The sequence below is a fragment of the Lepisma saccharinum genome, chromosome 20 (assembly GCF_977018435.1).
Source record: "Lepisma saccharinum chromosome 20, izLepSacc3.1, whole genome shotgun sequence".
Classification (NCBI taxonomy): domain Eukaryota; kingdom Metazoa; phylum Arthropoda; class Insecta; order Zygentoma; family Lepismatidae; genus Lepisma; species Lepisma saccharinum.
Window position 1 is genome coordinate 4,821,462 of NC_139248.1, and position 15,280 is coordinate 4,836,741.

The window sequence follows — 15,280 nt, forward strand, 5'->3', positions numbered from 1 at the left end:
TCAGTAGAACCTCGGTTGTAAGGTTTTCATGCTCTAGTATCTAATGAACTTTTAGGTGCTGGAAAATCTAGGTAATAAATAAATAAATAAATATATATATATATATATATATATATGAATTAAGATGATGAATGTAGTATAATGCAAGGAAAATGTAAACTTCGGTTCCATTGCATTTGGTTTGGAGGAAATATCTTCCCCCTTCAGTAGCTCAAAAAGGATCTGCTACGAATCATTGGAAGAAGACATGCATTGCTTTGGTCTCTCTCTTGTGGATAACCTTGCACCAGAATTGCCAACTACATTGTCTTTACCATTGCATGCATGGTGTGTATTCATACCATTGAGCTTGAAATACAAAAATGGACATAGATGCTATCCTGCCTCCCCTGACTTCATTCACTGACGAAAATCATCAAACAAGTTCCTTCCATTCGCTATTGAATGATTATCTTCAAACATTCGCTGAACGTTTCAAGTATTAGCTAGATTTCGTACTTCACCAATTTTTGGACAGTGGGACATTTTTTTTCAGTTGGTTTAATGCCCTGTCATTTTTTTAAGTACATGTGCTCATGTCCCATGCCATCATGGTATCATCCTTGCTATAAACGTATCCAGTTACCTTTTTCCTTTCTGTGTGTTTCTTCTTGATCCATTTCCTTATTTCATTTTGATATGACTTTAGTCAAGCGTTTCATTAGCATGGGTTTCTAGTGTACTTCTTCAGTTATTAAGTGATTGTTTATTGACACTCGTTATTCTTCTCTTCTAGGTCTGTGGCAAATATGAAATCAGGTGGAAGACAGTTAGGGTTGTTTGGTATCACTTCTGCTTCAGAAGCAGTTGTTTCTGGTAACATGCCGTGTTCAGTCGTTCCAAGCCCTTTCCAACCTGCAAGCGTAGATTCTTCATCATCTTTACAAGAGGCAGGGAAAAAGCCTGCATATTATCTCATATTGTATAAAGGCAGTCTTGTCTTGGTCGATGCAACAACGGGACAGATATGCAGCAAGCAGTCTGTATCTGCTACAAACACCCCCCAACCACCAGTTGAAACACAGTTGTTGAATAATGATATTCCTCCTCCATTGGTACCGATTCTAAAGAAGGCTAATGAACAAAATGAAAGTCAGAAGTTAATGTCCATCTTGAAATCGACACTCAAGAATGTAAATGCCCAACAGAATCCTGTGCAACCAAACAGTGTGGTAATTTCATCAGTGACATCTAATTCACCTAGCAGCAATTTGTTCTATGTTACAAGTTCAAATGCCCCTACGACTTCTACAGGGAGTAGCACTTCCATCCAAAATGTTCTTACACCACTTCGTGGTGCAAGTACAGTGCTGCCACTTCAAAACAGTTCGCTTGGTGTTGCAAATACAATATTGCCACTTCAAAATTCTTCATTCGGTGGTGCAAATACAATGTTACCACTTCAAAACACTTCATTTGGTGGTGCAAATGCAATGTTATCACTTCAAAACAGTTCACTTGGTGGTGCAAATACAATGTTACCACTTCAAAACAGTTCGCTCAGTGGTGCAAATACAATATTGCCACTTCAAAACAGTTCATTCGTTGGTGCAAATACAATGTTGCCACTTCAAAACAGTTCACTTGATGGTGCAAATACAATGTTACCACTTCAAAACAGTTCGCTCAGTGCTGTAAATACAATATTGCCACTTCAAAATACTTCATTCGGTGGCACAAATACAATGTTACCACTTCAAAACAGTTCACTTGGTGGTGCAAATACAATATTGCCACTTCAAAACACTTCACTCGGTGGTGCAAATACAATATTGCCACATCGAAACAGTTCACTTGGTGATGCAAATTCAGTGTTATCGCCTCAAAATCCTTCACTGGCTCATAAAAATACAGTGTTTTCATTTCACGATGGTTCACTTGGTGGTACACATACGGTATTGCAAGCTCAGAGCACTTCGATTAGTCATACAAATGGAATGTTTTCACTTCAAAATAGTTCGTTTGGTGGTGTGTGTACAGTGTTACCACATAAGAACAATTCAGCGATTGGTGCAAATACAATGCTACTACTACAAAGTCCTTCCTATGTTGTACCCAACACGACGTCTAATCAAGTTGTTCATTCTGCTTCGGAAGTTAATTTACCTTCCATTGCACCCAGTATCCAACCTTCACTTGCACCCAGTACCCATCCAACGTATGTAACACAAAATTACTCGCAAAATGTGCCTCCTCTTTCAAATATACCTTGTAATGAGCCAGCCAATATTGTGAGCCATTCTTCGAAAGAGACAAGTATTGAATCATTGAAGTCTTCACAGAATAAAGTAAGTGTCGAACCAGCTGTTCAAGCTCCAGCTTCTATGGAATATCCGTCAACGACCTCTTGCGAAGACATCTCCAGTACGTTGGAAGCTAAATTTTTTGTCGAGAGTGATGCTAGTTTACAAATGCCTACGGTCGACCAACAGAAAGCAATGATTGAAGCGTTCAAACCAGCAAAGAGGAGGAGATCACCGCCATCTGAACAAAGTATATACAAGTGTCCCGTATGTACAGTTCTTTGTCGGACAGAGTCCATATTTGTGAAGCACTTGAAAAGACACCAAGATACACCGGGGAAGAAATACGACTGTGTAGCATGCGAACAGGTACTTGATTCTGTATCAGATTTAGCTAATCACGTAAAGGATCACTTCTTCAAGCTCATATATAAGTACGAATGTAAAATTTGCAAGAAACCATACCCATCGAAGCTTGCTGCAGCGAGACACGAAGAAACGCATTTGACAATCAATCCATTTTCTTGTGACATATGCAAAAGAACATTCAAATATAGATGGGATTTTGCCGTCCACAAAGCAGAACATTCACACAGTGGAATCTTGTGCGATATATGCTCGAAAGAAATAGCGTCCAAATCTGCTTTTTATGCTCATATGAAAACACATGAAGAGAAGAGATTCGAATGCAACGTCTGCCACAAGAAATTTATGTACAAGCAAGGTTTAAAGATGCACGAAGAACTGCATCTAAATCTTCCACCATCACTGTGTCATATATGCAATAAGGCATTTTCGAGGACAATGTATCTCGTGAAACACATACGGTCTGTCCACACTAAGACTGAAAAACGAAGGAGGGTGTATTATTGCTGTGACAAATGCGGCAAGTTGTGTTTCAACTCTGAAGCTGCGAAGCAACACCGTCTTTGCCGTATGGGAAGAAAACCGTATACTTGCACCGTGTGCAATTTCTCGTTCTCGTGCAAATCTTTCCTCGATGTCCACATGAGAAATCACAGTGGCGAAAAGCCTTTCGCATGTGCTGACTGCAATAAAGCGTTTGTGAGTAAACGTATATTGATTATCCACTTACGCAGTCATACAGGAGAGAAACTGTATTCCTGCGACATTTGCAAAAAGAATTTTACTCAGAGGTCTACATTAACCATACACAGAAGGAATCACACTGGAGAACGTCCTTATAAATGTGAAATGTGTAACAAAAGTTTCGTGTCAAAGGCTATGGTAGTATCTCACATAAGAAAGAATCACCAGGACACTTCCACTCGTAAGTGAAAGAGTGTTGGACTTTTGAAACCTACTTGTTTTTTGGCCGTGTCCGGATTGGCAAGGGCTCCGTCCCGTTCTCTCCCGTTGCTCTCGCGTGCCGTCGAAGTCACGTCCAAGTCGTCCGAATCTATATGTCCCCTTGTAGTACGGTTGTCACTTTTCCCGCCAGGTGTCAGCTCGAACTTCACCCACCGTGCTCTGGGGCGCAGGCGCACCGCACAGAAGCAGAAGGTAGACGCCAAACAAACATCACAATGATTTCCACCTATTTACTACTCATATTAAAAATGTAACATGCTAGTTCATCATTTACAATTTTTCTACATTCAGTATTATCGACAAAATGTTAAAGTATCACTGAGTTTTACATCGTCTAATCAGTAAATGTTGTCTGTACAAAGTGAAAGTTAGAATATGGCTGCCAAGCGCAGGGTCACAGTGAGTTCAAGCGTGCATCTGTCGCTCCTCTCAGCTCTCCCCTCCAACTCCACGTCTGCCGCGAATTCGGACAACGGAGATTGGCTGAGTCCCCGGATGGAACGGTGCTCTAGGTGACATCTGCTGCCGATTTGGACGCAGCCTTTGTTTAAAGAAAAGTATGGGGTGTGTCAAAACATTAAACCCTTGAATCAAATTACCCTTCTATTGGTTAGCAATATTTTGTATGTTTAATTTGGAAGCCCGATACTAAATGAAGGGCTCGAGTAAAACAGGCCAAGTGACATTTTGGTCATTATTGAGTTACAAAGTAAAAGAGCCATTCTGCAATTTTTGCTTGTGATTGCCATATCATATAATTTACATTGGAGTTTGCAGTTCCTTTTGAAATTTGTAAACACAACACAAGATCAATTTATCCACAGTGTAGCTTCTAATAAGCTTTCTACTTAAAAAACTCGATAATGGCCGAAATGTCACCAAACGAGGTATTAATGGGAAACTATGAGCTCCTTGCAACACTGACAACCTTTAATTTGCTCTTTCTAACTTAAAGAAACAACGACTGTGCTGCTTGAATCTAAAAGGTGTAAAAAAAATGACTTAACAAAAAGTAACAATCATAATTCTCCAACAAAAGCAGATATTCAGTTCATTCAAAATGGAAATATAAGAACTCACGGAATTTATGAAATGATTTGTTACATGTGTAGGGTGACCATACGTTCGTTTTATAAGATCTAAATGTTCCGTTGTCGTCGAGAATGTTCGAGCAGACAGCAGTCGCGAATTGTATTGCTTTGTGTGTGTTCCATTATTTGTAGAGCAATGATTAAGCATGGCCAAGAAACTTGCGGACCTGCAACAAAAATTTAAATTCCTAAAGACAAATCTTACATTGTGTGTCAGATATGTGGGAAGGTTTGTGAACGGTTGGTGAAGAATAAAGTTCTTCTCAAGGGGATTGGTTGGCACTCCTCAACTTCAGTGTATGACTAACATCAAATGTTGATCAGAAGAGATCAGAAACACTATGTTACACCAAAATTATAATAATTAATACCATTTGTCAAAGGGAGATCATATTTCATGTATTGTTTATGATGTCTCATTTATGTTCTCCATACAATAATAATAATACGTTAATAATGATGTTATAATTAGGCTTAATCGATTTTAAGGGGGGTCTAAACTGACCTTCCTGGAATGTCCCATTTTTGGCTCAAAATGATATGGTTACCCTATACATGTGAGACCCCTCACAGGTAATCACACAATTAGGAGTATTATCAAAATTAGTCACCACAGTAGCTCATCTGCTACACATCCAGTTCGTTCTGATTTCTCTTTCAAATTAGTGGGACATGTTGGTCCCACTTTCATCCCTTACTTGGTGCAGAATGCTCTTCGGGCCTTCTCTGGGTTGCTGCTGTCTTTGTAATATTCTTTCACTAGGAAGAATACTTTACTTTTTTTTTATACAAACATTATGTAATATTTCTTTTTTGTAATAGTGTAGATGCTTTTGTAATAAATGCATTCAGAGGTAAAGTGTGTTTTTGTTCAAAATTTCCATGTGTTAATAATGCAAGTAAATTACAAAATTATCAAAAATATTAAACACTACATGTAATGGGTTGTTTTGTACATATATTATTAATTGCTGTCATTAAATTATGAAACTGATTTAAAAATGTACTATGTATCTATTATTTTGTTACATATATAGATTGATGTATTCAAATAATATATATGTGTTGATGTTGTTTATGAGCCTATTCTCCAGCAAATTTTTTCGCCACTGTAAGTTCCCTTGAGATTTAAAAATCGTGATAGGTACTGTCTGCAGTTCTTCACATAATACTTATTAGAAATAAGACTTCTGTGTACTTTGACCTCAAATTCTGCATTTATTGGGCAGATGTCTGTTCTTATAATATATGATGTTGTAAACCTTTTTTCCGTGACAGGTAAAACACTACATATGCTGAGCAAGGTAGTCTATATTTCAGGAGAAAAAAAATGCTTAAAAACTTTACATTATTTTTTTTTTACTTGATTGCCTTGGTCATCATATATATTGTTTTTTCTGCAAAATGATGATCATGAATGAATGAATGAGTTGAGTGCATCATTACGTATGGTATTTTTGACATCTTGTCTTCTGGAGAACCAGCTGCAGACACTTTCTACTCCTTGCAGGTGGTAACATACCTCTGGGTGTGTTCCACCCAGATTTCCCATAAGATGTCATTAACAATTGAAGGTCTGCTTGCCCATGATGCAGCTTCAGTTGCCTGATCTCCAGCTTGAAATTTTTAAAACTGGAGCCTTCCGACCTCCGTGGCAGAGTGGTTAGCACAGTGTGCTATGATGCAAGGGGTACCAGGTTCGAATCTTAGCCTGGGCATGGGTGTGAATGTCCCTTCATCGTATCACTCATCACCTTCACAATTAGGTAAAAGTGGCAGAAGAAAAATAAACCAAATCGATCAATCAACCAACTATCCAAGAACTTCTAGCATGCACAGGACTCTGCCGTGGAGGGGAAAAATTAACCGCAAAACCTTATAATTCTTTGTATTTTGTTATGGTCTTATTCTCAGAAATTTTCTCTGAAGATTGAAGTTCAACTAGACCTTGGACCGTTATCAAATCTGTTGCAACAGGGACAGAGATTTGTAGAATTTCAGAATATTTTTTGTTGTACTCAACCGTTTTCTGTATCCAGTTTCTTTTACTCACATTTCTTACCTTATGAAAAGTACTTGGCAGCTTGAGGTGGGGATATAACATTTTTTTCTTTCTTATAGATCGTGGATGAAAATTGGTAATGACTCTGTTGAAACCAGTGAAAGAGACTTCATTTCAAATTCAACAGAAGAAGGTTCAATTCACCCCAGTGAAAGTGAGAAGCAAGAAAAACCTACCAAACAAATTTTATTCAAATGTTCGTATTGTGAAAAAATGTTTAAATCCATGAGCTTCGTATTAAAACACATGAAAAAACATCATTATGAACGAATGAGGCCTAGGACGAGAGTTCAACAAAAATACACTATTAGATTACGTAGTAATTAATTTCCAAATGTAGAAGATTTGGAGGAACCAAAAAGAGCTGTTCAGTCCTAGGGCTTTTACATCAATGCTGTAAGAAAGGATTGGACATTGCCATGGCAAATCAGACACAAAGTTTGTGTTCTGTGAATGTTGTGTGTGTGCCATATAAGATACAGAACTGCATCAAACCCAGGAAACACATTCATTCACATAAGAACATGGCAAGTGGAATAAGAAAAGTGTGAAATATGTAGTGGAGTCTTCATATAGAAAGCCCAGCTTAATGTGTTCACTACTGATAAAAATGTGTGTACTCACCCCATGTGCTGACTTTTTGCACATTTTTTTTGTTTGGGGCTATAGACACGATAAAGTATAAAATGTATGCACTAAACATTAACGAACATAGTGAATGCCACTTATCGGTATCATTAGCACACAGCATCAAATCTTCAGAAAAACGCGAAAAGGTGCCTTTTGCTATGTTCATAATTTTTAACACGCACACTACATATCACTTCAAGAGAAATGTGAAATGTTATTTATTATATTCATATCTTTTTCTACCAACTTTCAGGAATAGAAATTATGCATATTTACAACATAAAATATTTTTGTTGAAGTTACGTAAGTTTTTCCACTCATATTGAAGACTCAATTCACAGCACTTATGAACGGATAAGAGAGGTAAGAGAAACTAAGCAACCTCTGCCACAAACGCATTGGTTTCCTGCAAAAACGAATCAAGTGCTGAAAGGCATCACCCACATATTGCGAGATATGTTAGTGTTCAACAAAATGTCAACAGGTGCAAGGATACCTCCTAACGAGGTTTGCGGTAAACAGCTTGCAAGAAGAACAGGACTTAACACACACATTATCAGATGCACGCTGGGAGAAAGTTATTCATATGTGCAATTTTCTGTTGGTTCTTAGTGTGGCTGCTTCGCCATAGCAGGATCTATAGATCATGCTTCCAAAGTGGCTTGTGTGGAAAATCCTTCCTTGTACATCAAGGTTCTTTGTAAAGGTCTGCATTACCATCAAGTAGGAGTGTGTGGGACAGGAAATTTTTAAATTTCCAATGTTCAAGATTTGCCAGTTCCTGACTAAGTTGGGGAAGTTTTCAGAATGAAAAGTTTCAAAATTTTCTCGACACTGAAAATCTCAATTCTACATACTACTTTAAGTGATTGTTTTCACAATTCCAGAATAAAAAATGCCAATTTGAAGAAATTTCAGACACATGTTGCACAGAAAACATTAAGAATTAAAGAAAAATTAACATGTTTATTTGGAATTTCTATACTGCTCCGGATCCCAAATAGTCAGGGAATCATTTCCCAAATTAGGGATTGGACTGAGACCTGCCCCTCCTGATCCCTGTAATAATAAGTTGTTATGGTGGAAATATCAAGTACTGTGTGCGAACTGGTGAACCATGCCATGGATAATCAAGAACATATTTAGAGATTGGTCCACCACACTTTCCCAACAATATTAACGAGTGCTAAAATTAAACATGCTATTTATTTCCTTCATACTTGGGGTATGTGACCTGTGTCAGCGAAGTTGTTTTTTAAAATTCCTCCCCTTTCAAAAACCTATGATATTTCAAATAGTGTAAAATTACATCCCTTCTAGATCATTCAAGTTAATCTTCATGTAGTTTGCTTTTCCTGTTGTCTGGATATGTATGATAGAAAGTAAGCTTACAGTGCCTCAAAACTTCTAGAGATATCTAGAAAAATACAAAAAACAATACGTTGCTGACCAAGGCAGTTTATTAAGATAAAAACACTTAACACGTAACGTTTCAACCCTGTATTTTAGTTTAGTTCTTCGTCTGAGGAAGACCCTGATGCAGGGTTGAAACGTTATGTGTTAAGTGTTTTTATCTTAATAAACTGCCTTGGTCAGCAACTTATTGTTTTTAATATGGAAACAAGGTTTAATTATATTACAACTAGAAAAATAGTGAAAGCAAACCACAGTTTTCAAGAAGAAAGGGATTTTCGATACTTTGCTAGAGGCCAAACGTGCAAGTGAGATGAATCAGTTTTGTATTAACAGTTTGATCAAGAATATGTATAACCAGGAACTTTACGTTGCGCCAACTGAAACTATAGATTTTTTTTGGGGTTTCTACAAATCTTGAGGTTTTCTATTTGTAGTGACGTGAGTATCTTTTGTACAAAAAGTGATTTTAAATATAATTTTTAACCAGAAATATATGCTAGTTTTCATGAATATATGCTGTTATATTTTTTTTGTACTTACCTTTTACCTCTTCATGTAATGAAGATGATAATTAGGTGATATTGTTATTGTTTGTCGACAAGAATCGTTCCTTAAATATGTGCTTGAAAGCAGCAGGGAACCACCTGTCTAAGGGAAGGGTGGTCAACTGGTGAATCAACACCCAATGCACTCACCAATGAGGTGTGTATTCCTGTGAATAGTAGTAAATATTGTATAAAAGTTACGTAAATGAAAAATTAGGTGTTGGGTGCATGTCTTCTTGCTTCTGCCATCACTCTCTCAGATGCAGTGTTGCCACTGACTGAGAACACATTACTTTTTCCATTAGCATGTGTAATCCTGCAACGCAATGGTCCATACATTAGGATGGTAGTTTGTACAATATGTGAAGCTTGAAGGCAAAACATACCAAACCTTCTTGGTCCAACGGAGCACAGTCAGGTATATCCATATTTCCATTCAATATTCTAAGTGCTATATACTTCAACAATATATGTTGAAACTGAATTACAAACTTAACAATGCAGAAATTTCAGCAAAAAATGCAGGCTCGACCAGGACTCGAACATGTGTCTCTAGTATACTGTGCCATTGCTCTGGTTGCTCGGTTGGTAGAGCAGTGACACAGTATGCCAGAGACCCAGTTTTGAGTTCTGATTGAGCGTGCATTTTTCACTGAAATTTGTATGTAGTATATCTGTTGGTTGTGCCAAACATTAAGGAAACCTAAGCATATGTCTGACCATGTGCAGAGTTTCTTGACTGGTGAAAAATTTGTTTGCTGTGTTTATTATGTTGTATAATACTTGGGGAAGAGATCATTAGTGCACTAATCATCATAATGTTTCATCATACTGTTCATTGTTATTGTTGTTTCTGTGAAAAAAATATGTAAAATAGCCTGGTTCATGATTCAAAACTGATGGAGTAGTATAATGGGGCAACAATGCAAATACTGCGAGTAATTTGAAAAGCATTGTTTTTCATATCAGGGTTATTATCTACTTTTGTATGCCTTATGTATCTTATTGACATGTATAATAATAGTTAGGTAGCATGTATTGGTAGTAAATATGAATTTTTCTTCTTCTTGTAGCTCTATGCTGAAAATTGACAGTGACTTTGCTCTGACATCAGAGGAGGAAGATTCAGCAGATTGCAATCAAACGGAGACGGAAAAACAACTTCCATTTAAGTGTGTATGTTGTGGTAGGCAGTTTAAAAACAAGAGACTGTTACTGAAGCACTTCGAGGAGCATCGAACCGACGAGATCAACGGCAAGACGTTGCAAGCGGGCACATGTGGCATTTGCAGCCAGGAATATGCCGGATCACTGTGGGACCACTTAAGACAACACCTGAACAGTAACACTTGCAATTTGTGCAATAAATCGTTTTCTAATGAGCCAAATCTCAAAAAACACTACAAAAGACACACTACGGTGTCGGAATTCACGTGCGATAATTGCGGAAAAGGCATCTTCGATCACTTTTCTTCGCAACCTCGTCCTGATTCAGATGATCGTGTCAGGCCATTTGAATGTTGCCGGTGTCACGTGAGATACGCAAACGCTCCGACCTTGCGGAACCATATAGCTACCCATAACACTACTAAAGTGAAGGTTCCTAAGAGACTTATATGTGAGGTATGTGGAAAGGATTTCCCGAAGAAAACGCAGCTTACTATTCACCTGAGAAGCCACTCTGGAGAGAAGCTATTTCCATGCGATGTTTGCGGTAGGAAACTTGCAACGAGCTCGGCGTTGAGGTATCACTATCGCATACATACAGGCGAGAAACCTTACATGTGCGACACGTGCGGCAAAACTTTCACGAGAGGAGATTTCTTGGTTCAGCACAAGCGAACGCACACCGGTGAGAGACCTCACCAGTGCAACATATGTGGCAAGTCCTTCACTCAGACGACAAGTTTATCGATTCATAAGCGCTCTCATACAGGTGAACGCCCATATCACTGCTCCATTTGCAAGAAATCTTTCCTTTGTGGGGCAGGCCTCACCATTCACATGAAGTCTCATAGAAATGAATAAGAAAGGATAGTTCAGTCCTTCTATTACCCTCCTTCCCACATGTCTATTTTGTGATGTCAGACATGGCTAAAACTTAATACTAGGGCTGAACCGATACCTATGCCAGTGTATCGACCAATACCAGTGGTATCAGGATCTATTGTAATTCATTTACCGATACCAGCTGACACTTTCCAGCATTTTGATATTTCACTGGGTCCAGAAAAATCCCATGCTGCACTTTCACAGAGTCTCATTTATCTTCGAAATTATGCAAAACTCGAAGTTTATTTTTATTTTGCAGTAGTTATGTGCGAAAAAAATGAATTTTGTGATAACGTAACATGTAATTTAAAATTTTTATGGGATTCTTGGATATTTTAAAGTAACAATCTTAAGAAATTGGAATACTTAAACACTAATATTAATCAATATTTTGACCAACTTTTAATTATTACAATTTTCATGTATCGATATTGGTTCAAAATGGTATCGTCTCAGCCCTATTTAATACCCATGCTTGCAGCTAATACCTCATCCAAGTGAGGATAGTTTCGTAAGATCATTTTCCACACATTTTGGAATATATCAGATTTTTTAAAATTTTAAGAAAATAAATTACTTTCTTTAGTAATATTATACAGACAAAAAAAATGCATAACAAAATCGAGTGCATGAACATATTTAAGGCTACTATGCTGTAAAAATGATATGGTGGCAGTAAGACTAATTAATATTTACAAATGTAGATCATTAAAATGACACATTTTCTATCCATTATTTATTTCTTTATCTTTAAATATCCAAATACAGAACCTAACTATTTTACATTGAAACCACCTTGATAGCAGAGTGCATGAGCTGCTCGACTTTCGATCTTGACGCCAAGCTTTCTCCATTCAAGTCCGAGCCTAGGCATGGTGTTCTTCATGAGTGTTTCTTCATCAGTTGCATCTAATTATCACCTATCCTCATCGTCGTAATTAGCCAATGGTGGAAGAAAAGAAATGTTAAACAAAAATACAATATTTGGAGAAAAGGAGAAAACGACAAGATGTTAAATTATAAATGGAAGTGGCTTTTTTTATATTACATAGCTAATTTTATATGTAACAGTAGAACTACATCCAGTATATCCAGGTTAATAGGAGTTACAGGTGCAGAAATTAAGGTAATTGATTTTTTGTTGAAGAAAAATTAATACTGTAGACTATTTTTCACAAATAGCGTACCAGAATTACAGTACGTATTTCACATTTAAGAGATGGTGCTTGTGTTTCTCATTTCCTCGTTTGTGTTTAAGGAATTGTAAAAATCATAGTTCTCCCCTCCCCTCCTGCTTTACTCTGAGAGCTAAAGTTACGTACAAATGTTGTTAAGAGCTTTGTCACATGTGTACTGTTAACTGGGGATGCATCCCCCCAATAATATGGAAAATATATTAAGCAAATGTAAGATATGGCATATTATATGACACTTTCTCCCTCCCCCCTTTTCAATAATTAATGGTAATAACGCCAATGGTAACCTACAGAAAAAGAGAATGCTACAACAGTACGCAGTAATGTAGATGAATATTTATCCACTTGCATAATCATAATTCCATAGCTTTCAGGATAGGCGATATAATTTATTTATTCCAGTAGATAACAGATCTTGATTTTTGTACCTAATTAAGCATATGAGTGTTTCTAGTTTCTTATATGGTGAAGGTTTGTTTCAGTAATGGCAGATTAATGATCTTTTTGTTGCAGGGTGTAGATAAAATTTTGTAAAAGATGTAATCTTCAAATTCAACATGTTCTCACTAAAGATTACAGTGCAACCTCCATTTTTTTTATTTTTAAGAGAAACAAGCTGAAAAACTTAAAATGCAGGAAAATTATATAACATTTTGCTGTGTCGGAACCATCAAGATTGAATGTATAATGTGGGAAAATCTTAAATTCAGGAACACAAAGTCGGGGTTCCACTGTATATTGTTAGTTGTAGGTGTCTCAAGGAAATGCTTTGAAATGTCAAAAAGTCAGTGATTGCCATTAAGTTACATTAATTGTATTGTTAGTTTCCGTTGGAGGGTGGTGAGATTGTCTCCAGGGCTGCAGTTAGGAAACACTGGACCCTATGTGAACTATATCCATGAGGCCCTTAACATTTTAAAAGTGAAAATGCAGACAACTTATTTCTCATTAAAATTCTATGAAGTTTTAAAGTTTATTTTAAGTTCACTTTATGCACAGATTAGCTATTGTTTCAGCACTGCAAAAATATATTTAATCATGTTTATTGCACTACAGATTCGTTGTTGTCGCTAATATTTATTTATTATACCTGATTACTCCATGGAATCAGAATCATGCTGACAGTCAACAAGGTGAAACTGTGAGATTAATGCATTAATTTAAATTCTTTTTAGCCTTGTGGAATGCCGATTCAAATTTACGTTCTCTAGATAAACATCAGAAGAGCAACACGTCCAGTTCGCAGCCCATCTTGCTTTGTTGAGTGGATTGTCCATCCCGTGCATGTGTAACAGCTTCGTAAAAACACTCAAAGGCACCATAGATGACACAGATTACACAACCCTAACGGCAGTTCTGTCTGTTTCCACCCACCCCCTCCCCTCTCCTTAATCTGCCAAATACTTACTCATAATAGGCAATCAAATATTCCATCACAAGCAAGAGGCTTTTGATAGAATAGTCAATATATATTGTATCAATCTACAGTATTAAGTGTCTCGGATGCAGTTCTGCTAGGTTAATATATGTATGTAGCATGGGGTGGCAGGAATTTTCCACCCTCTAGATTTAATTTACCAGTCTGTACATTTTTAATTGCTAATCTCAATTTTTTACTGAAATATCTTTGTATGCCGCATGTTGGATTGAGTATGCTCTTATCCGTTGATGTCCAGAGATAAAGATAAATAAAACAGCACAAAATATCACCGCAAGAGTCCAACATTTTGCAGGTTTCTCACCTATATTGCCAAGGTGATGTAAAATGAAAACAAGATATGTGTTCTTTTGTTTTGTTTTCATTCCTCTCCCTGGACCAACCTAAATTTGAGTATTATAACATAAGTTTAAGGTGGAAAAGTGATAATTGTGTTACTGGTATGTCAAATCTTTGAGAAAAGAGCAGAAACCTTAAAATGTAAGTTATACCAAATTGTATTTCTTTAAAAATAAAAATGATGCAGCTTTTAATAAATATGCATTAAATTATACAATTTGTTCCGGTTTTTATTGTAACGACACTATTGAATTCCATTAGGTTTGGTTATAAGAAAACTATATCTAAATGTGGGGAAAGGAATTTTCTGAGACCTACGGTTTATGTACTGCCTATTGCTTCATAAATCCTGTAGGTTGAATGGCCATGTGGTGTAAAGCATTATGCTTTGGACTCCGGCTATGGGTCGTGCACAGGTTTGAGTCTCCTGGGAGAAATGTAACAACTTTTCTCCTGAGATTTTGGCCTGTGTATGGGATCGGTGGCCACCCGCCACCGTGAGAAATTTGGAAGCTACAAATGAGTAGCGTAACCCAGTCATTGAAAACCTACTGCAACGACTAGGGGTTCGTCTTGCTGACCATGCATCACGCCGTGACTGGTTAGATGATCTCCCGCTTCTGGTGGAAGTGAGGCTGGTAGTTTGTAGCTATGCCCTGGTCCTCATGAACTTTTGCACCATGGACTATAATTATTATCCTGTAGGTAGGTAGATGTTTGCATTTGCAAAATTCATAGATTTTCTGGGAACATGTTCTGCTCTTGTGGTTCACTTAGCTGCTTAAAGCAAGTTTATATATTGTTCTCCTTACATGTCGTAATTGCTCTTCAGCCTGCTCTACATTCTCTCACAGTTTGATGTAAATCGGGAAAGCACTTTTAAAGGAAAAAAAAGAG

At 37.2% G+C, this 15,280-nt stretch overlaps 1 protein-coding gene across 3 annotated transcripts in view; it reads left to right on the forward strand.

Moving 5' to 3' along the window:
- LOC146003668 (uncharacterized) overlaps nt 1-14,591 on the forward strand; it is a 52,381-nt gene extending 37,790 nt beyond the window's left edge. Inside the window, exon 4 of one of the 3 annotated variants that reach the window (XM_083142026.1) lies at nt 10,432-14,591. In XM_083142026.1, coding sequence (XP_082998152.1) covers nt 10,432-11,386 — 955 coding nt within the window. In that variant the 3' untranslated portion in view covers nt 11,387-14,591. Of the gene's footprint in view, nt 1-775; nt 5,442-6,826; nt 8,889-10,431 lie in introns of those variants that run through there. The other 2 variants (XM_083142030.1, XM_083142025.1) reach the window with 2 other exon arrangements.
- The last annotated feature ends 689 nt before the right edge of the window (nt 14,592-15,280 follow it).